The 22,457-nt window shown below is 43.9% G+C and overlaps 1 protein-coding gene across 1 annotated transcript in view; it reads right to left on the minus strand.

Moving 5' to 3' along the window:
- Positions 1–7,421: 7,421 nt before the first annotated feature.
- LOC115166755 (high affinity cAMP-specific and IBMX-insensitive 3',5'-cyclic phosphodiesterase 8A) overlaps positions 7,422–22,457 on the minus strand; it is a 129,751-nt gene continuing 114,715 nt past the window's right edge. Inside the window, exons 15-22 of the mRNA XM_029720531.1 lie at positions 19,921–19,969; positions 19,460–19,592; positions 15,521–15,719; positions 13,564–13,781; positions 12,803–12,935; positions 11,790–11,954; positions 11,354–11,483; positions 7,422–9,238 (exon numbers count right to left, since the gene is read on the minus strand). Coding sequence (XP_029576391.1) covers positions 9,132–9,238; positions 11,354–11,483; positions 11,790–11,954; positions 12,803–12,935; positions 13,564–13,781; positions 15,521–15,719; positions 19,460–19,592; positions 19,921–19,969 — 1,134 coding nt within the window. The 3' untranslated portion in view covers positions 7,422–9,131. The remainder of the gene's footprint in view (positions 9,239–11,353; positions 11,484–11,789; positions 11,955–12,802; positions 12,936–13,563; positions 13,782–15,520; positions 15,720–19,459; positions 19,593–19,920; positions 19,970–22,457) is intronic.

The following is a 22,457-nucleotide window of genomic DNA, read 5'->3' on the forward strand; positions in this document are numbered from 1 at the left end:
TTAAGCATGGTCAAGTTAATAACGATGCTGTGGATGATTTATTAAACCACCCAGACACATCAAAGATGCAGTCCTCCTTCTGAACTGAGCTGCAGGACAGGAAGGAAACTGCTTAAGGATTTCACCATGAGGCCATTGGTAATTTTTAAAACAGCTACAGAGTTAAATGGCTGTGATGGGAGAAAATTTAGGATGGATCAACAACATGGTAGTGACTCCACAATAATGACCTAAATGACAGAGTGAAAATAATAATAATACAAATAATACTAAAAGTCTTCCAAAAGGTGCATCTGTATTCAACAAAGCACTAAAGTAATACTGAAAAAAAAAACACGGCAAAGGAATACACTTTTTGGCCTAAATGCAAAGCCTTATGTTTTGGGGGCAAATCCAACACAACACATCACTGAGTAACTGCCTCCTTATTTTCAAGCATGGTGGTGGCTGCATCATGGTAGGGGTATGCTTTACATCGGAAAAGACTGGGGAGTTTTTCAGGACGAAAAGAAATGGGATGGAGCTAAGCACAGGCAAACTCCCTGAGGAAAACCTGCTTTATTCTGCTTTACACTAGATACTGAGAGAGGAATTCACCTTTCAGCAGCCAATAACCTACAACACGGGTTGCTTACTAAGACAGAATGTTCCTGAGTGGCCAAGCTACAGTTTTGAATTAAATCTGCTTGAAAATCTATGGCAAGTTTGGAAAATTGCTCTCTAGCCATGATCCCTAACACCTTGACAAAGCTTGAAGAATGTTGAAAGAATAATGGGCAAATATTGCACAATACAGGTGTGCAAAGCTCTTATGAGACTTAGCCAAGAACACGCACAGCTGTAATCGGTGCCAAATGTGTTTCTAACGTATTGACTAAGGAAGATGAATACTTATCATCAAGCTATATTAGTGTTTTAGGTTTCGTTCATTTTCAAAAAAAAAAGTGTAGCATTTTTCTTCCACTTTGACATTACAGAGTATTTTGTGTAGATCGTTGACATTTATTTGTTTTTTTAACAATGAAATTCATTTCAATCCCACTTTGTAACACATTTTATTTGTTGAAGAAATCCAAGGGGTTGTTGACTGTCTATAGGCCCTGTATTTGCATTGTAAACATACTGCTTCCCAATGGAGGTCCGCTGTAGGACAAGTTTCTTTACTCTAGACAAATCCTATGGGACACTACAGACACCCTGGTTCAATTCCAGCACTGAATCACAACCGGCCGTGATTGGGAGTCACGTAGGGCGGTGCAACAATTTGCCCAGCGTCATCCGGGTTTGGCTGGGGTAGGCCGTCATTGTAAATAACGGTAAAACAAAAATAAATAAAAAATATAAAGTATCTGGATAAGGATATATGAGGTTGAGGCTCGTATTAGCATAGTATACTGAACAGAAATGTAAGCGCAACATGGAAATCAGTCAATTTAAATAAATTCATTAGGCCATAATCTATGGATTTCACATGACTGGGAATACAGATAGCATCTGTTGGTCACAGATAAGGTAGGGGCATGGATTAGGAAACCAGTCAGTATCTGGTGTGACCACCATTTGCCTCATACAGCACGACCCATTTCATTCGCATAGAGTTAATCAGGCTGTCCCACTCCTTCAATGGCTGTGCGAATTATATATATATTTTTTGTACTTTTTACCCCTTTTTCTCCCCAATTTCGTGATATCCAATTGATAGTTAGTCTTGTCCCATCGCTGCCACTCCAGTACGGACTCGGGAGAGGCGAAGGTCTAGCGCCATGAGTCCTCCGAAACACAACCCTGCCAAGCCACACTGCTTCTTGACACAATGCCCGCTTAACCCGGAAGCCAGCTGCAACAACGTTTTGGAGGAAACACCGTACAACTGGCGACCGTGTCAGCATGCATGCGCCTGGCCTGCCTGGCTGTGCGAATTTGCTGAATATTGGCGGGAACTGGAATACGCTGTCGTACACGTCAATCCAGAGCATCCCAAACATGCTCAATGGCTGACATGTCTGGTGAGTATACAGGCCATGGAAGAATGCAGGCCAGTTTCATTTTCCAGGAATTGTGTACAGATCCTTGCGACACGGGGCCATGTATTATCATGCTGAAACATGAGGTGATGGCGGCAGATGAATGGCACTACAATGGGCTTCAGGATCTGGTCACAGTCTCTCTGTGTAATACACGCTGTCTGTCATCTGTCCGGTACAATTGAAACCAGGATTCATCCAGAGAAGAGCACACTTCTCCAGCGTGCCAGTGGCCATCGAAGGTGAGCATTTGCCCAATGAAGTAGGTTACGATGCTGAACTGCAGTCAGGTCAAGACCCTGGTGAGGACGACGAGCACGCAGATGAGCTTCCCTGAGACGCTTTCTGACAGTTGGTGCAGAAAATCTTTGGTTGTGCAAACCCACAGTTTCATCAGCTGGCAAGGTGGCTGGTCTCAGACGATCCCGCAGGTGAAGAAGCCGGATGTGGAGGTCCTGGGCTGGCGTGGTTACACGTGGTCTGCGGTTGTAAGGCCGGTTGGACGTACTGCCAAATGATCTGAAACGACTTGTGGTTGAGAAATTAACATTTAATTATCTGGCAACAGCTCTGGTGGACATTCCTGCAGTCAGAATGCCAATTGCACACTCCCTCAAAACTTGAGATATCTGTGGCATTGTGTTGTGTGACAGAACTGCACATTTTAGAGTGGCCTGTGCACCTGTGTAATGTTCATGCTGTTTAATCAGCTTCTTGATTTGCCACATCTGTCAGGTGGATGGATTATCTTGGCAAAGGAGAAATGCTCACCAACAGGGATATAAACAAATTTGTAAACAAAATTTGAGCTAAATAAACTTTTTGTGCGTATGGAACATTTCAGGGATCTTTTATTTCAGCTCATGTAACATGGGACACTTTACATGTTGCGTTTATATTTTTGTTCAGTGTATATATCATATCAAGTATCTGTAGAAGGATATATGAGGTTGAGGCTGGTGTACATTTACTATAGTGAACATAACAAGTATCTGGATGGCTGAAAAAGTGGAATAGGCCCATCTGGTTTTAGAAGTTGGCTATTTGATCCGTACAGAAAAGTGTCTATTTGGAATGTCAGATATCTTGTCTTTCTTTTCTACCATTATAATGCAGTTCCTCTTTCTCTCTCAGGGCTGAGCCCCTTGTCAAGACCTCTCATGTTGCTGATCATTGGGTGTTTTGATTTGAAATGAGGACGTGGTAAATAAACTAAAGGTTAGTGATGAATCCTTACTCCCTCTAAGTCATGCATTGATGTCAACAGTAGACTATGTGAAAATGTGGCTTAAGTGGAAGTTACAGGATTCACCTCTAAAGGAGTAGGTTAGGGTTAGCGGTTATGGTTAGCGAAGGGTTAGCGGTTATGGTTAGCGGTTATGGTTAGCTAACATGCTAAGTAGCTGACAAGTAGTAAGTAGTTGCTAATTAGCTAAAATGCTCAAGTTGTCCATGATTTGATTCGAACAAGGAACCGGTGGGTTACTAGACATTCGCGTTATACACCGCCCCATCCTCCCAGACCAATTTCCTTCCTTTGGTCTTTGGCTTAAGTAACCTTCTGTCTTATGTAACCATACTAAATATAACATATCATACTCATTTGTGTTAACTATGTTACGTCTAGTCTATGAGGCCAGGCTGAAAGGCTAAACTCAGAAGAGAGAACTGGGCTGGTAGTGAAAGTTAGCATACAGTAGAGTAGACATACATGACACAATAGAAATGATATCAACTATAGAAACTGACACACTGTGTACTGTATACTCCAGCAGTAACAGCAGGCTGTCTTCATCACCAAGGCATCACAAGTGTGACCGTTCAGCCACATGATATGTATTTCAGTGTGTGTGTGTTGAAAGAGAGGGAGATAGATGTAGAGTCAGAGAGAGATAGAGGGGGAGAGAGAGAAATAGAGAGGGGGAGAGAGAGAAAGATAGAGGGGGAGACAGAGAGAGATAGAGGGGAGAGAGAGAGAGATAGAGGGGGAAAGAGAGAGAGAGAGAGAGGGAGAAGGGGAGAGGGAGAGAGATAGAAGGGGAGCGAGATAGAGAGATTGAGGGAGAGAGAGGGAGAGCTAGAGAGAGGGATAGATGGAGAGAGAGAGATAGATCGTGAGAGAGACGGAGAGAGTGATAGAGAGAGAGAGATTGTGAGTGCTGACCAGTAAATTGTCTCGTTACTGAAAACATGGTGCAACAGAAGTCCTGGCCAGTAAACTGTCTCGTTACTGAAAACATGGTGCAACAGAAGTCCTGACCAGTAAAGTGTCTCGTTACTGAAAACATGGTGCAACAGAAGTCCTGACCAGTAAACTGTCTCATTACTGAAAACATGGTGCAACAGAAGTCCTGACCAGTAAATTGTCTCATTACTGAAAACATGGTGCAACAGAAGTCATTGTCATTATTTTATTCTCCATTGATTCATTTCTAATTAGTTTCATTTTTTTCCCGGTGCCTTCAGACCAGAAGTAGTAGTGAATCATAAGGAACAAACTAATTCCCTGATTCAGTGTTCAATTCAGCCTGAAAGAGTTATTAAGTTACTCATCGGTCAATAATAACAAAACACATCATCATCAACCGACGTTCGCTTATGTGTTCTGGTATTTTATATATATACTGTTTAAATAAGAAATCATCTTAATAAGCAACATTGTTTAACATATATTAGTATCCTCATCTGAAAGCACCCTTGGGCAGAGCACCCTGGGTAAAGAGACTCCTTGTCTGCATGTTACAAGGATCTTGAACAAATGGCCAATAATGGGACGACGTTGGTCAACATCAAGTCAAAGCAAGCTGGTTTCTAGGAGACAGAGGGGAAAAGACAGTGATAGACAATTCTGTGATCCACATCCTTAATAATTAGAATCATATAGAGTGCGTACCAAATGGCACCCTATTCCCTATATAGTGCACTACTTTAGACCAGGGCTGGCACCCTATTCCCTATATAGTGCACTACTTTAGACCAGGGCTGGCAACCTATTCCCTATATAGTGCACTACTTTTAACCAGAGATGCACCATATAGGGAATAGAGTGCAATTTAGGACACAAACAGAGTTTCTATGTTTTCAGAAGTGAAATGTCTCTCTACCAACCCAACAAAACATTTCACAGCAGGTACCCAGATAGTTAATAAGTTGTTCTGTTATTCCTGTCACTCCAGTGTAAAATTCAGTCTATAAAAATATTGACATTTACTTGAACATACATTTGTTTTCTGACTATGTTATTAAAAAACGTCCATATGTCCTTATCCGTTGCACAGTGGGATGTACTGTAGTTCTACGATGTACTGTAGCTCTACGATGTACTGTAGCTGGGACGATGTACTGTAGCTGGGACGATATACTGTAGCTGGGACGATGTACTGTAGCTGGGACGATGTACTGTAGCTGGGACGATATACTGTAGCTGGGACGATGTACTGTAGCTCTACGATGTACTGTAGCTCTTCGATGTACTGTAGCTGGGGCGATGCACTGTAGCTGGGATGATGTACTGTAGCTCTACGATGTACTGTAGCTGGGACGATGTACTGTAGCTCTACGATGTACTGTAGCTGGGACGATGTACTGTAGCTGGGACGATGTACTGTAGCTGGGATGATGTACTGCAGCTGGGACGATGTACTGTAGCTGGGACGATATACTGTAGCTGGGGCGATGTACTGTAGCTCTACGATGTACTGTAGCTCTTCGATGTACTGTAGCTGGGACGATGCACTGTAGCTGGGATGATGTACTGTAGCTCTACGATGTACTGTAGCTGGGACGATGTACTGTAGCTCTACGATGTACTGTAGCTGGGACGATGTACTGTAGCTGGGACGATGTACTGTAGCTGGGATGATGTACTGTAGCTCTACGATGTACTGTAGCTCTACGATGTACTGTAGCTGGGACGATATACTGTAGCTGGGACGATGTACTGTAGTTCTACGATGTACTGTAGCTGGGACGATGTACTGTAGTTCTACGATGTACTGTAACTCTACGATGTACTGTAGCTGGGACGATGTACTGTAGCTCTACGATGTACTGTAGCTGGGACGATGTACTGTAGCTGGGACGATGTACTGTAGCTCTATGATGTACTGTAGCTCTACGATGTACTGTAGCTCTACGATGTACTGTAGCTCTACGATGTACTGTAGCTCTATGATGTACTGTAGCTCTACGATGTACTGTAGCTGGGACGATGTACTGTAGCTGGGACGATGTACTGTAGCTGGGACGATGTACTGTAGCTCTACGATGTACTGTAGCTGGGATGATGTACTGTAGCTGGGACGATGTACTGTAGCTGGGACGATGTACTGTAGCTGGGACGATGTACTGTAGCTCTATGATGTACTGTAGCTCTATGATGTACTGTAGCTCTACGATGTACTGTAGCTCTACGATGTACTGTAGCTCTATGATGTACTGTAGCTCTACGATGTACTGTAGCTGGGACGATGTACTGTAGCTGGGACGATGTACTGTAGCTGGGACGATGTACTGTAGCTGGGACGATGTACTGTAGCTCTACGATGTACTGTAGCTCTATGATGTACTGTAGCTCTATGATGTACTGTAGCTGGGACGATGTACTGTAGCTGGGACGATGTACTGTAGCTGGGACGATGTACTGTAGCTCTACAATGTACTGTAGCTCTACGATGTACTGTAGCTCTACGATGTACTGTAGCTGGGACGATGTACTGTAGCTGGGACGATGTACTGTAGCTCTACAATGTACTGTAGCTCTACGATGTACTGTAGCTCTACGATGTACTGTAGCTGGGACGATGTACTGTAGCTGGGACAATGTACTGTAGCTCTACGATGTACTGTAGCTCTACAATGTACTGTAGCTGGGACGATGTACTGCAGCTGGGACGATGCACTGTAGCTGGTACGATGCACTGGAGCTGGGACGATGTACTGTAGCTCTACGATGTACTGTAGCTCTACAATGTACTGTAGCTGGGACGATGTACTGTAGCTGGGACGATGCACTGTAGCTGGGACGATGTACTGTAGCTGGGACGATGTACTGTAGCTGGGACGATGTACTATAGCTGGGACGATGTACTGTAGCTCTACGATGTACTGTAGCTGGGACGATGTACTGTAGCTCTACGATGTACTGTAGCTGGGACGATGTACTGTAGCTCTACGATGTACTGTAGAAATATTGTATAAAATAAGGCAGTCTGTTTCAGTAGGATAAACCTGATACAAACATTTCTGTGAGAAAAATCATCTTTCTAGTCCAAAACATAGTTTTTCTTGTTCTCAGATTTCTGCTGTAGCGGGATGACGTGAGTTCCTTTTGTTGGTCAACAGCGTTTGTTAAATCCACAGACAGGTGGGATTGCCGATGGAAAGGGGGATACATAGTCAGTTGTCCAACTGAATGTATTCAACTGAAATGTGACACACACATACAAACTCACAGAGATAGACAATAACAACAGCTTATCCCACAAGTTAATGTCCCGATTCCCATCCATGGACTAAATCACTGAGACATTATAGACAATTCAACTGTTGTTTTACAGTGCAATACAAAGATGTCCATTCAAACTGATACTGTACTAAAATAAAAAAATGTTTATAACGTTAATGTTTTCTTATGGATAATAATCCTCCTCCTCATCATCCTCGACAAGACTCAGAGAGTTATATAATATTATGTTATTCAGCTGTGGCTTTTCTTTCTTTCATATTTTCTTATTTTTGTTCTAATTTCTTCATCATTGTCATCATCCTCATCATCAGATAATTCATTAATTGATGTTACTCATTTTTTTTTTATATAAAGAAAATATGGAACATTTAAAACAAAATAAAAATACCAAATTGTCTGTAATAATGACCTAGCTATGACCAAGATGTCTGAATGTTTGTGTCTTTCACCAGTGGCCTGAGGACAGTTAATTAGCTCCACCCACTGAACACCCGTGGTCACACCCCCACCCCACCCAACCGTATGTCTCTGGATGCGTCCCAAAATGGCACCCTATTCCCTTTATAGTGCACTACATTTGATCAGGGCCTATACGGCAATAGTGCACTATAAAGGGAATAGGGTGTTATATGGAACACAATTTTAGTGTGTTTAGGACGGCCTCGTGTCCCATCCCGTCGCTACAGGTCCTCTAGTGGACGAGGTGCTTCTGAAGGACAAAGAAACAAAGGAAATACAGCTAGAAGACATAGTGAAGGGTGATAGTGGCAGTACAGCTAGAAGACATAGTGAAGGGTGATGGTGGCAGCTGGTGGAGTGTAGTTCAACCTGGTGGCCACTGGGGGGCGATATAGGGATTTATCCGGTCGAATGCCCACCACACACTGGGTAGTACGGTCTGACGTGGATTTGACATTGTGGGCCATCACAAATGGAACCCTATTCTCTATATAAAGTGCACTTCTTATGACCAGAGCCCCATAGACTATTTTATCCTAAAAGTAGTGCACTATATAGGGAATAGGGTGCCATTTGGAAGGAAAAACAGTGTATTGTGACCTGTCCCATCAGCTGATCCTCCAAACAGTTTTTCATTGGAGGTGCCAGAGACTTGAAACCACCTGACATCTCAATGTTCAGTGTGTGTGTGTTTCTCCGTAGCTCTACCAACAGTGAACCAGCAGTCAGTCTGCAGAGAGACAGTAACATCATCAGTCTCTGACTGACAGAGACAGAGAGAGAGACAGGGGGAACCCGTGTGTGTGTGTGAGTATTAGGGGGACGGTACATCCATCACTAGGTTGGCTGAGAGAAGAACAGTCCCTCACACAGCCTCACTGGCAGCAGTAGGAGCATACAGACAAGCCCACCAGGCACTGGTAGTTTATAAGGACTCTGAGGCTCCGTGTGTCTGTCCATCATCCATCCTCAGCTAGCGAGGTTTATGTATGAAGCAAGAGCCTGGTGTTGCTGCAGCATGTCCGTCCGTCCGTCTGTCAGTATGAGTTGTCTCTGTTGGACGGACATGTGGACGCTTGATGGCGTGTTACAGAAGCAGAAGAGTGAAGGCTTGGTAACCCTGGACGGACAGGAACCAAGGAGGGGCCCAGGGCCTGGCATCGACCCCAGTCAGGGTGCTCCTACTCTGGGGGAGGACGCAGGCTGTGCAGCTTCCGCTCGTCCAGGCCTTTCCAGTACTTGAAGTTGTTGTCCAGGTGCTGCATGAGGTTGGGAAGGTCTGCGAACGCTGGGGACAAAAGATCATTAAATGATTGATTTAGGACGGATTAAAATGAGTCTGTACAGTCAGTACCGTACAGATGTACTGACTGAGTGGCTCTGGAGAACAGCGGTCTGCTAAATGACCAATATGTACAAGGGAAAAACATACAGGGTGGCACATGAATGTATCTAGCAAAGAACGGCTTTACGAGTAAAGTTATTCAGCATTAAATAATGATCCAGAAAGATTGTGATAGCCTACAGGTCAACAGATGTTTGGGCCTATTGTGGACTAAACAGGAGACTATGTAGTTATACTGTAGACTATGTAGCTATAATGTAGACTATGTAGCTGTACTGTAGGCTACATAGCTGTACTGTAAACTATGTAGTTATACTTTAGACTATGTTGCTATACTGTAGACTATTTAGTTATACTGTAGCTGTACTGTAGACTATGTAGCTATACTGTAGACTACGTAGCTATGCTGTAGACTATGTAGCTATGCTGTAGACTATGTAGCTATACTGTAGACTACGTAGCTATGCTGTAGACTATGTAGCTATACTGTAGACTATGTAGCTATACTGTACTGTAGACTACGTAGCTGTACTGTAGACTACGTAGCTGTACTGTAGACTACGTAGACTACGTAGCTGTACTGTAGGCTACGTAGCTGTACTGTAGACTACGTAGACTACGTAGCTGTACTGTAGACTACGTAGCTGTACTGTAGACTACGTAGACTACGTAGCTGTACTGTAGGCTACGTAGCTGTACTGTAGGCTACGTAGCTGTACTGTAGACTACGTAGCTGTACTGTAGGCTACGTAGCTGTACTGTAGACTACGTAGCTGTACTGTAGACTACGTAGCTGTACTACGTAGCTGTACTGTAGACTACGTAGACTACGTAGCTGTACTGTAGACTACGTAGCTGTACTGTAGACTACGTAGACTACGTAGCTGTACTGTAGGCTACGTAGCTGTACTGTAGACTACGTAGCTGTACTGTAGGCTACGTAGCTGTACTGTAGGCTACGTAGCTGTACTGTAGACTACGTAGCTGTACTGTAGACTACGTAGACTACGTAGCTGTACTGTAGGCTACGTAGCTGTACTGTAGACTACGTAGCTGTACTGTAGGCTACGTAGCTGTACTGTAGGCTACGTAGCTGTACTGTAGACTACGTAGCTGTACTGTAGACTACGTAGACTACGTAGCTGTACTGTAGACTACGTAGCTGTACTGTTTAGACAATAGATGTGGACCAATTTCCAAAACATTCTAATTTTTGTCCATTATTTTTTGGAAGTCGGGGTCTCACCTTACTGTTGAGAGTTAGAACAGTAGAATACACATGGTGACATTTCTTAATGTGGTTGTGAATCAGCAGTTTTCCTCTTGTTATATGTCAGATAACATTTTTTAGATTGGTAAATTAGTCTAGCCAGCCTTAAGGTCTTAGAGAAGGTTGCTGGTGATGCGAGCGTCTTTGCCCCCAAAACACTGACTGTGTTAACTTCTGAGCTGCATTAGATTCAGGGAGCTGCTGAGCTGAAGTTTAGACATTAGATTCAGGGAGCTGCTGAGCTGAAGTTTAGACATTAGATTCAGGGAGCTGCTGAGCTGAAGTTTAGACATTAGATTCAGGAAGCTGCTGAGCTGAAGTTTAGACATTAGATTCAGGGAGCTGCTGAGCTGAAGTTTAGACATTAGATTCAGAGAGCCGCTGAGCTGAAGTTTAGACATTAGATTCAGGGAGCTGCTGAGCTGAAGTTTAGACATTAGATTCAGGGAGCCGCTGAGCTGAAGTTTAGACATTAGATTCAGGGAGCCGCTGAGCAGAAACGTAGACATTAGATTCAGCTGAGCTGAAGTTTAGACATTAGATTCAGGGAGCTGCTGAGCTGAAGTTTAGACATTAGATTCAGGGAGCTGCTGAGCTGAAGTTTAGACATTAGATTCAGGGAGCCGCTGAGCAGAAGTTTAGACATTAGATTCAGGGAGCTAACAAGTCATCAAGTCCTCTGTTATATGGAGCAGATAGGGTTAACAGTTATTACCATCCCAAGCATCGAAACACTGTTAGCCCACTGAGCTGAAGCCTTAGATCAGGTAGCTAACGTAAGTCCTTACCATCCCAGGCGTCGAACATGTCTGTGATGAAGTAGTCTATGAAGGAGATCTGGGACTTAGGAATGCTGCAGGTGTTCCTGTCAAACACAGGCATGACCACCGGCAGACTCTGCCTCTTCTCCTCATCAGTCTGAAACACACACACACACACACACACACACACACACACACACACACACACACACACACACACACACACACACACACACACACACACACAGTGTCTTTACTGAGTGTGTACCAATATTTCCTGACTGGTACAGTACATCTAATCAAAACAATCAATGAATGCTGCTCCAGTATGCTGTGTGTTTCACATTCCACATCAGCTAAATGCTGAATCCCCAATGGTACTGTGTTCTACTGTATCTATTAGCGTTCCAAACCGCAGCATCATGTTTCTCTCATCATCTCTCCTCTCACCACTGTCCTGTACCTGTGCAAAGTATTCTTCTGAGATGCGTCCGGCCCATTCTATACACAGCTCCAGCGGTCGGCACGGATTGGAGATGTCGGCACACTTGATCAGCATGCGCTTGACAAGGATCCGGTTGTCTGGGGACGTTAGGATGCCTTTGACAGACTCCTCGTCGCCGATTCCCTATGGAGAGGTCACACACACACACACACACACACACACACACACACACACACACACACACACACACACACACACACACACACACACACACACACACACACACACACACACCACACACCACACACCACACACACACACACCGTCAGCACTAGAGCATACACAGGAGTTTTAGTTTGATTGCTAACTGTGTTAGACAGAGTTTTAGTTTGATTGCTAACTGTGTTAGACAGTTTTAGTTTGATTGCTAACTGTGTTAGACAGTTTTAGTTTGATTGCTAACTGTGCTAGACAGAGTTTTAGTTTGATTGCTAACTGTGTTAGACAGAGTTTTAGTTTGATTGCTAACTGTGTTAGACAGAGTTTTAGTTTGATTGCTAACTGTGTTAGACAGAGTTTTAATTTGATTGCTAACTGTGTTAGACAGAGTTAGCAATCAAGGCCAGGAGGCTACACTAACTCCCTTCAACCTGCATCACAGTTGGCTAACTTTTAGCTGGAAGGCTCCACTGGAAGGCTAGGCTACGTTATAAGGCTACATTAGGCCACACAGGCTAGACAATGACTCCCTTCAACTCTGCTCTTTCTAACCTGCATGCTGTTAGCTAACTGTTGGCTGTTTTTAGAGTAAGCGTGATGCAGAATGATATCTAAAACAGACCATTTGTATTTTCTAGATTGTTCCGTGACCGGACACAGCTACACATACTGTATTGGCTGCAATACTCTGATCCAAGCCATGAACAGGTTCCTGCTGTCATCATGTTTAACCACAGAGCCTATCTAACCTGGACTTTATTATTCTTTTTCATCCCCTCTTTTCTCTTTTCTCGTTCTGTCCTTCATCTCACCCCGTTCTCCTCCAGCGCGGCCAGCGGCTTGTTGATGTTGTTGACGAACTTGTTGACGTGCTCAAAGTGTTTTGTCATCTCTGTGGCGAGCACCATGTCTATGATGGCCTGACGCAGTGTACGGTACTCATTCCTAAAGAGAGAGAGAGACAGCGAGGGGGGGAGGAGAAAGAGAGAGAAAGAGAAGAACAGAGAGAGAGAGAGAGACAGGGAGAGGGAGGGGGGAGAAAGAGAAGAACAGAGAGAGAGAGCGAGAGAGACAGCGAGAGGGAGGGGGTGAGAGAGAAAGGGGGGAGAAAGAGAGAGAGAGAAAGAAGCAGTGGAGGACAGAGAGGAAGGGGGGTAGGGAGAAGGGGGAAGAACAGAGAGCAAGACACGTTTACACAAAAAACATTGGTAAATAAATGTACTGAAAGCCCCTCTGGACAGTTCTAGCCTCCTGACTGTAGTGACAGAGGAGAGGAATGAATGGAGTGATTGTGTACCTTCCCCCATCCGAGGGAGAGCAGTGCATGAGACACACTGCTCTGGGACTCAAATCACATGACTGTCCTGCCTCACTGTCTCTCTCACACACGGACAGACAGACCAAACAGCCTCCCAGAAAACCCACAGACAGCCAGCCAGTCAGCCAGTCAGTCAGTCAGCCAGCCAGCCAGCCAGCCAGCCAGCCAGCCAGCCAGCCAGCCAGCCAGACAGACAGACAGACAGACAGACAGACAGACAGACAGACAGACAGACAGACAGACAGACAGACGTACCTCTCCATGTTCTTGAAGATGTTACACTTGTCGTCCCGTGTGGTGATCTGGAAGGCAAGGGCAGCGTGGTGGCTCTCTAGCACGGCCGTGTCGTTGTACAAGATGGCCAACTCACTTCCTGCGTTACACAGGAAGCTGTTGGTGCGTCCCGGGTGATCCACGTCGTGTACCGTGGCTGCTATCAGAGACGCCACCTCATCAATCTGCTCCAGACTTTGCTGTTAGGGAAAGAAGAGGGACTAGTGTTTTATTCATATTTAATATTAATGGAGAAGTTAGCGACAGGGGGATTCGAACTAGCGACCTTTTGGTTACAGGCCCAATGATCTAACGGCTAGGCTACCTGCTGCTGAATTATATTCATATTATTTATACCACCAAATGACCGTTACTATTATCATTTTTAGTATTTGAACCCTGCAGGAACTGAACCCACAAACTTGGTGTTGCTAGTGACGTGATCTTACTAACTGAATCACTGATTGAATAGGCTGCATGTTTTAGGGGCTTTCTTAATCATGTATTTGTGTTGTGTCATGTTGTTTTAGGGGCTTTCTTAATCATGTATTTGTGTTATGTCATGTTGTTTTAGGGGCTTTCTTAATCATGTATTTCTGTTGTGTCATGTTGTTTTAGGGGCTTTCTTAATCATGTATTTCTGTTGTGTCATGTTGTTTTAGGGGCTTTCTTAATCATGTATTTGTGTTGTGTCATGTTGTCTTAGGGGCTTTCTTAAACATGTATTTGTGTTGTGTCATGTAGTATGTCCTGTTTGCACCACCCCACATAACCCCAGCGGGCAAAATTGGGCAAAGTTAGTTGAAATGAAGTCATTTAAACCAGTTTTGGCAGCTGGGAGGTTCCCTTGCAGGAAAGCCTGTTTGTGACAGAGGTCTAACCCGAGCCACAGCCTCTGTCTCTGATTGGTTAGTTTACCCTGGTGTGAGGTCAAAGGTGGGCTAACCACTGGTCGGCAGGGCTAAGCCAATGATAGATCACTTTGGTGTGGTCAGGAATAGAAGGTTTAATAATCAGCTTAGTTAGAGGAACAACATTTACTGTCTGGGTCAAACAACGGGTCTGTGTCCTCTAATACAGAACTAATTAAGGCCCAGTGCACTACACACACACACACAGGTCCAGACACACACACACTCCTAACATGATTAGTCTAGATGACTCTAGTGACATGTAGTTCCATGTTAGAGAGTAAAGGAGTCAAAGACTTTAGGATTATGACTTCCCACTGGGCACAGACAGCAGTTTAACATCTAGTTTTGATTGACATTTGGTTGAGTTGTCAACTAACATGAATTCAATGTGAAATCAACAAAAAATGTCACAATGTCAATGGATTTAGGTTGCAAGTTGGGTAAAAAAAAAAAAAATCCCTTTGTAAATCCAAACAGTTTTCCACGTTAATTCAACGTCATCACATTACATTTTTGTTGTTGAAATGAGGTGGAATCACCGTTTATTCAGTCAGTTTTTGCCCAGTGGGGAGGGTTGATTCCAGGAATCTTCAAACTGGAATTTATGGAAAACCCGGACATTTTGGGGAAGCTACCGGCATTGTGACACTCTAATTAGGACTTGGATTAAGCCATGCTTGTGATTTGAGGAATGTCAGCCCAGGGTTGACTCATTGCTGTGTGCTTATTTCATTTCAATGCATGTTTGTTACAGATGTTTTACTTTTGCTGTCTCTGAACAGGTCATACAGATGTACCTGTATAAATGAGGGGCAAACAAACATCCAAACAAGACAAGACTAAACCAACCAACCAAACAAGACAAAAACAAACAAACTAGTCAAAACAAGACAAAAAAAACAAACAAACAAGACAAAACAAACAAGACAAAAACAAACAAGTCAAAACAAGACAAGACAAAACAAACAAATAAACAAGGCAAAACTGTCTGACCCAGTGGCGGCCATCTTGGACAGCCATCTTACCTTGACCCTCTCCTTGCAGAGGAAGTATGCGGTAGCGTGCAGGACATCGGCAGCATGTGAGGAGTTGTGGTAGGAGTTGGTGGAGTGGTAGTTAGCCTCGATCCCCTGCAGCCAGGAGCGGAGAGTGGCCTCGGGACAGCTCAGGAACTCACACACCCCGAACCGAGAGAAGATCTTCAGGCCCAGATAGGTCAGAGGCCTGGGAGGAGAGAATTACCAGACAGCATGAAGGTTAGGGCTAACAGAATGGAGGAGTTCAATACCACAGAGTTAAGTACAGTACACTGGGTAACCTCATCTCTCCTGCAATAACCCAGCTTCCAATCCAATCCCTCTGACACTCAACAGGTCATTTATAGTGCACTATTTTTCACCAGGGCCCATATGGGTGATCCCCCCCCATGATTTGGGGGATTTCCACGTAATGTAATCCATAGAATGGTACTTTGAAGGAAGGATTGTTGACATATATTTTATATTTGCATCTTAAAGATATGTTCAGGTATTTTTGAGACTAAGAAAGTATTTTTTAAACCTGCCACTTTGGGCTGGATGTGTCAATGTGTACTGTACTTCATACATGCATAATCTATGAGCAGAATTCGTTTTACCTCAATTAGCCACAAAATCCATAGATGAAAATGACTGCTTCTTTTAGCTATATTTGTATTTGTATTTATTATGGATCCCCATTAGCTGCTACTCTTCCTGGGGTCCAGCAGAATTAAGGCAGTTATACAATTTTAAAAACATTACAATACATTCATTACAGAATTCACAACACACTAAGTGTGTGCCCTCAGGCCCATAGTCCACTACCACAAATCTACAGAGCAAAATCCATGTGTACGTGTGTGTATAGTGTGTATGTTATCATGTGTTTGTATGCATGTGTCTGTGTCTATGTTTATGTTGCTTCACAGTCCCCGCTGTTCCATAAGGTGTATTTTTACCTGCTTTTTAAATCTGATTCTACTGCTGTCATCAGTTACCTGATGTGGAATAGAGTTCCATGTAGTCATGGCTCTGTGTAGTACTGTGAGCCTCCCATAGTCTGTTCTGGAATTGGTGATTGTGAAGAGACCTCTGGTGGTATGTCTTGTGGGGTATGCATGGGTGTCTGAGCTGTGTGCTAGTAGTTTAAACAGACCTCTGGTGGTATGTCTTGTGGGGTATGTATGGGTGTCTGAGCTGTGTGATAGTAGTTTAAACAGACCTCTGGTGGTATGTCTTGTGGGGTATGCATGGGTGTCTGAGCTGTGTGCTAGTAGTTTAAACAGACCTCTGGTGGTATGTCTTGTGGGGTATGCATGGGTGTCTGAGCTGTGTGCTAGTAGTTTAAACAGACCTCTGGTGGTATGTCTTGTGGGGTATGCATGGGTGTCTGAGCTGTGTGATAGTAGTTTAAACAGACCTCTGGTGGTATGTCTTGTGGGGTATGCATGGGTGTCTGAGCTGTGTGCTAGTAGTTTAAACAGACAGCTCAGTGCTTTCAGCTTGTCAACACTTCTTACAAAAACAAGTAATGATGAAGTCAATCTCTCCTCCACTTTGAGCCATGAGAGATTGACATGCATGTCATTAATGTTAGCTCTCCATGTACTTTTAAGGGCCAGCAGTACTGCCCTGTTCTGAGCCAATTGTAATTTTCCTAAGTCCCTCTTCGTGGCACCTGACCACACAACTGAACAGAAGTCCAGGTGTCACACAACTAGGGCCTGTAGGACCTGCCTTGTTGATAGTGCTGTTAAGAAGGTAGAAACTAGGGCCTGTAGGACCTGCCTTGTTGATAGTGTTGTTAAGAAGGTAGAAACTAGGACCTGTAGGACCTGCCTTGTTGATAGTGTTGTTAATAAGGCAGAGCAGCGCTTTATTATGGACAGACTTCTCCCCATCTTGGCTACTGTTGTATCAATATGTTTTAACCAGGACAGTTTATAATCCAGGGTTACTCCAAGAAGTGTAGTCACCTCAACTTGTTCAATTTCCACATTATTCATTACCAGATTTAATAAGGTTAAGGGTTTAGTGAATGATTTGTCCCAAATACAATACTTTAAGTTTTGGAAATATTTAGGACTAACTTATTCCTTGCTACCCATTCCGAAACTAACTGCAGCTCTTTGTTAAGTGTTTCAGTTGCTGTGGTAGCTGACGTGTATAGTGTTGAGTCATCTGCATACATAGACACACTGGCCTTACTCAAAGCCAGTGGCATGTCGTTAGTAAAGATTGAAAAAAGCAAGGAGCCTAAACTGCTACCCTGGGGAATTCCTGCTTCTACCTGGATTATGTTAAAGAGGCTTCCATCTGTTAGACAAGTAACTCTTTATCCACATTATAGCAGGGGCTGTAAAGCCATAACACACGTTTTTCCAGCAGCAGATCAATAATGTCAAAAGCTGTAAAGTCTAACAAGACAGCCCCTACAAGCTGTATTGCGCCATCTTCCCTACATTTCCCCCCACGTGGGCCAGCCCCCTAGCAATTAGAGTTCCAACCAATGAGCTTCAGCCCCTTACATTTGAGATAACAGGAGAATCTCTTTCAAGCATAATTGAGAAATAATGAATTTATGTTTTAATATGTGTGAAATTTTGGCCTTTATACAGGCCTGCTTTAAAACTCCATAATGTTTCATCTGTAGTTGATACAAAACAAAAATTGGTGTCATGTAATGCTTTACCGCTTGCTCTTTAATATGAGTAGTATTTTGATTTCAGCAACTTATGAATACTACAAATCTGAATATTGAAAATATAAAATTTTTGAATTTGACAAATATTTCAATATATTGTTGAACAAGAACATAATATACTCTACAGACATATCAAAGTTCCAGAGTGGGATCTCTGCTACTTTCAGAGATGATTTGTAAGAATTACCAACAGAGTGAATGTGAAAATGGATTCAAAATGGTCGCCCTCTGCCGGTGATTTGCAGGATGTGCAATGACACAAGTAAAAGGAAGGCTGTGATTGGTTACATTGCCTACTATGCCAATTTCTATGTATAAAATGGGCCATAACTTAAAAAATAGCAGAGATTCCACTTTGGAACTTTGATATGCCCGTATTGTATTATTATATTCAACAATATATTGAAACATTCGGCAAATGAAAAACATATTCATGTTTATATTTTTCAATATTCATACATTCATGTAAGAAAATTGTTATTGAAATCAAAATACTAATCATATTACAAAGCAAGTGGTGAAGCTTCACATGACACCGATTGCTTTCTTTGTAGCACCTATAGATAAAACATCATGAAGTCTTAAAGGAGGCCTGGGTAAAGCCAAAACATTTCACAAATATTCCAACTTCAATTAATTATTTCTCAAATATGCTTTTAGATACATAGGAATTAAATGGATAAAATGGAGTGAAAATCCCCTAAATCATGGTGGTTTTTTTTGTCCTGGTTTTGTGAGGAATCACCCATATGGCTCTGGTCGAAAGTAGTGCACTACATAGGGAATATGGTCCCATTTAGGATGCACCCATTAGCTTTACACCCTGTGTACAGTACTGAAACAGATGGAGTTTGTAGAATTCTCTCTGTATTTCTGTGGCTCTGGACCTCTCTAAACTAAACCACAGTAGAGATGAATGAGAAAGTCTTTATGACCGGACTCATGGCTTCTGATTCCACCATCTGGGATACTGTTTTCCTCAGTTATTTTGATAAAGCTGGCTAAAGTGAATATTTATAAAAGTGTTACTACAGCATTATAACAGTGTTATAACCTCCCCTCACCATTTCAGACAGGCAGTCTCCAGGTTGAATGTTATTACAGTGTTATAACCTCCCCTCACCGTTTCAGACAGGCAGTCTCCAGGTTGAATGTTATTACAGTGTTATAACCTCCCCTCACCGTTTCAGACAGGCAGTCTCCAGGTTGAATGTTATTACAGTGTTATAACCTCCCCTCACCGTTTCAGACAGGCAGTCTCCAGGTTGAAGATGTCAAAGTCCCAGGAGTCTTCATTCTCCATTGTCTGGGCAACGTGAGGAGGGATGTCATTCAACGACAGGGGCATGGCTAGGTGACTTGGGAGGTGGGGCTCTGAGAGGGGGATGGTGCGGGGATAAAGAGAGGGGGAGATGTGGGGAGAGAGAGGGGGAGATGTGGGGAGAGAGAGGGGGAGATGTGGGGAGAGAGAGGGGGAGATGTGGGGATAAGGAGGGGGAGATGTGGGGAGAGAGAGGGGGACGGTGCGGGGAGAGAGAGGGGGAGATGTGGGGATAAGGAGAGGGAGAGAGAGGGGGAGATGTGGGGAGAGAGAGGGGGAGATGTGGGGAGAGAGAGACAAATCAAAATGGCACTTTACGTGATGATCATTATCATCATCATCATCTTCATCACTATGCCAGGAGAGCAATACTGTACGTACGCTTCGTAGCAAAGATGTATTCGTTTCCTGATAATCTGCGCAAGCCATCCTGTGAAAGAATGAGAGAGAGAGAGAGAGAGTAATAATTATATCAGTCCATAGTTTCAGATACTGTCAAATCAAATGAATGTCATGAAACTACTACACCCAATCTATAACCATGTACCACTTTAATAGACTACAGCTCAGCATTCAACACCATAGTATCCTCCAATCTCATCATTAAGCTGGAGGCCCTGGGTCTCAACAACGCCCTGTGCAATTGGGTCCTGGACTTCCTGACGGGCCGCCCCCAGGTGGTGAAGGTTGGAAACAACATCTCCACTTTGCTGACCATCAAAACTGGGGCCCCACAAGGGTGCGTGCTCAGCCCCCTCCTGTACTCCCTGTTCACCCATGACTGCGTGGCCATGCACGCCTCCAACTCAATCATCAAGTTTGTAGATGACACAACAGTAGTGGGCTTGATTACCAACAACAAAGAGACAGCCTACACGGAGGAGGTGAGGGCACTCAGAGTGTGGTGTCAGGAAAACAACCTCTCACACAACGTCAACAAAACAAAGGAGATGATCATGGACTTCAGGAAACAGCAGAGGGAGCACCCCCCATCCACATCGAAGGGACAGTAGTGGAGAAGGTGGAAAGTTTTAAGTTCCTCGGCGTACACATCACAGACAAACTGAAATGGTCCACCCACACTGACAGTGTGGTGAAGAATGCGCAACAGAGCCTCTTCAACCTCAGGAGACGGAAGAAATTTGGCTTGTCACCTAAAACCCTGACAAACTATTACAGATGCACAATCGAGAGCATCCTGTCGGGCTGTATCACCGGGGTACGACACAACGCATCACCGGGGGCAAACTACCTGCCCTCCAAAACACCTACAGCACCCGATGTCACAGGAAGGCCAAAAAGATCAAGGACAACAACCACCCAAGCTACTGGCTGTTCACCCCGCTACCATCCAGAAGGCGAGGTCAGAATAGGTGCATCAAAGCTGGGACCAAGAGAATGAAAAACAGCTTCTATCTCAAAGCCATCAGACTGCTAAACAGCAATCACTAACTCAGAGAGGCTGCTACCTACATAGACACTCATATCAATGGCCACTTTAATAAATGGATCACTAGTCACTTTAAACAATGCCACTTTAATAATGTTTACATATCTTACATTACTCATATCATAAACTCAGCAAAAAAAAATAAACGTCCTCTCACTGTCAACTGAATTTATTTTCAGTAAACTTAACATGTGTAAATATTTGTATGAACATAACAAGATTCAACAACTGAGACATAAACTGAACAAGTTCCACAGACATGTGACTAACAGAAATTGAATAATGTGTCCATGAACAAAGTGGGGGTCAAAATCAAAACTAACAGTCAGCATCTGGTGTGGCCACCAGCTGCATTAAGTACTGCAGTGCATCTCATCATGGACTACATCAGATTTGCCAGTTCTTGCTGTGAGATGTTACCCCACTCTACCACCAAGGCACCTGCAAGTTCCCGGACATTTCTGGGGGATGGCCCTAGCCCTCATCCTCCGATCCAACAGGTCCCAGACGTGCTCAATGGGATTGAGATCCGGGCTCTTCGCTGGCCATGGCAGAACACTGACATTCCTGTCTTGCAGGAAACCACGCACACAACGAGCAGTATGGCTGGTGGCATTGTCATGCTAGAGGGTCATGGCAGGATGAGCCTGCAGGAAGGGTACCACATGAGGGAGGAGGATGTCTTCCCTGTAACGCACAGTGTTGGGATTGCCTGCAATGACAGCAAGTTCAGTCCGATGATGCTGTGACACCTCCCCAGACCATGACGGACCCTCCACCTCCCTCCACCTCCGACCCCTCTCCAGTTGTAATGAGTTACAACTAACCCCCTTGTTCCTCCACCAGACAGACATGTAATGAATTACAACTAACCCCCTTGTTCCTCCACCAGACAGACATGTAATGAATTACAACTAACCCCCTTGTTCCTATCACCAGACAGACATGTAATGAGTTACAACTAACCCCCTTGTTCCTCCACCAGACAGACATGTAATGCATTACAACTAACCCCCTTGTTCCTCCACCATGATCTTGTTACAGACTTCATTCATGATTCAGAGAAAGCCTTCCTAATGTTGCAGCCCCAAGCTAAGTCTGTGTAATCAAAGTCAAATCTGGTTTGGAGAACCGTACAGTGGTGTCAAAACAGACACTATAAAACAGATCAATCCAATTGGACCATGTCTATGTGCCACACAGGTCAATAAATGAATCTCTCCCAAAGCCCTTATGACTGTTCCTGTTGTCGTCACCACAGCACGCTAGTGATGCTGCAGCACGATGTGAATGGGTATTGACCAAGGCAGCTATAGCATCTGTAGTGTGTGTGTGTGTGTGTGTGTGTGTGTGTGTGTTCCTCGTCGTCACCACAGCACGCTAGTGACGCTGCAGCACGTTGTGAATGGGTATTGACCAAGGCAACTATAGCATCTGTAGTGTGTGTGTGTGTGTGTGTGTGTGTGTG

The sequence above is a fragment of the Salmo trutta genome, chromosome 29, assembly GCF_901001165.1.
Source record: "Salmo trutta chromosome 29, fSalTru1.1, whole genome shotgun sequence".
Taxonomy (NCBI): Eukaryota; Metazoa; Chordata; class Actinopteri; order Salmoniformes; family Salmonidae; genus Salmo; species Salmo trutta.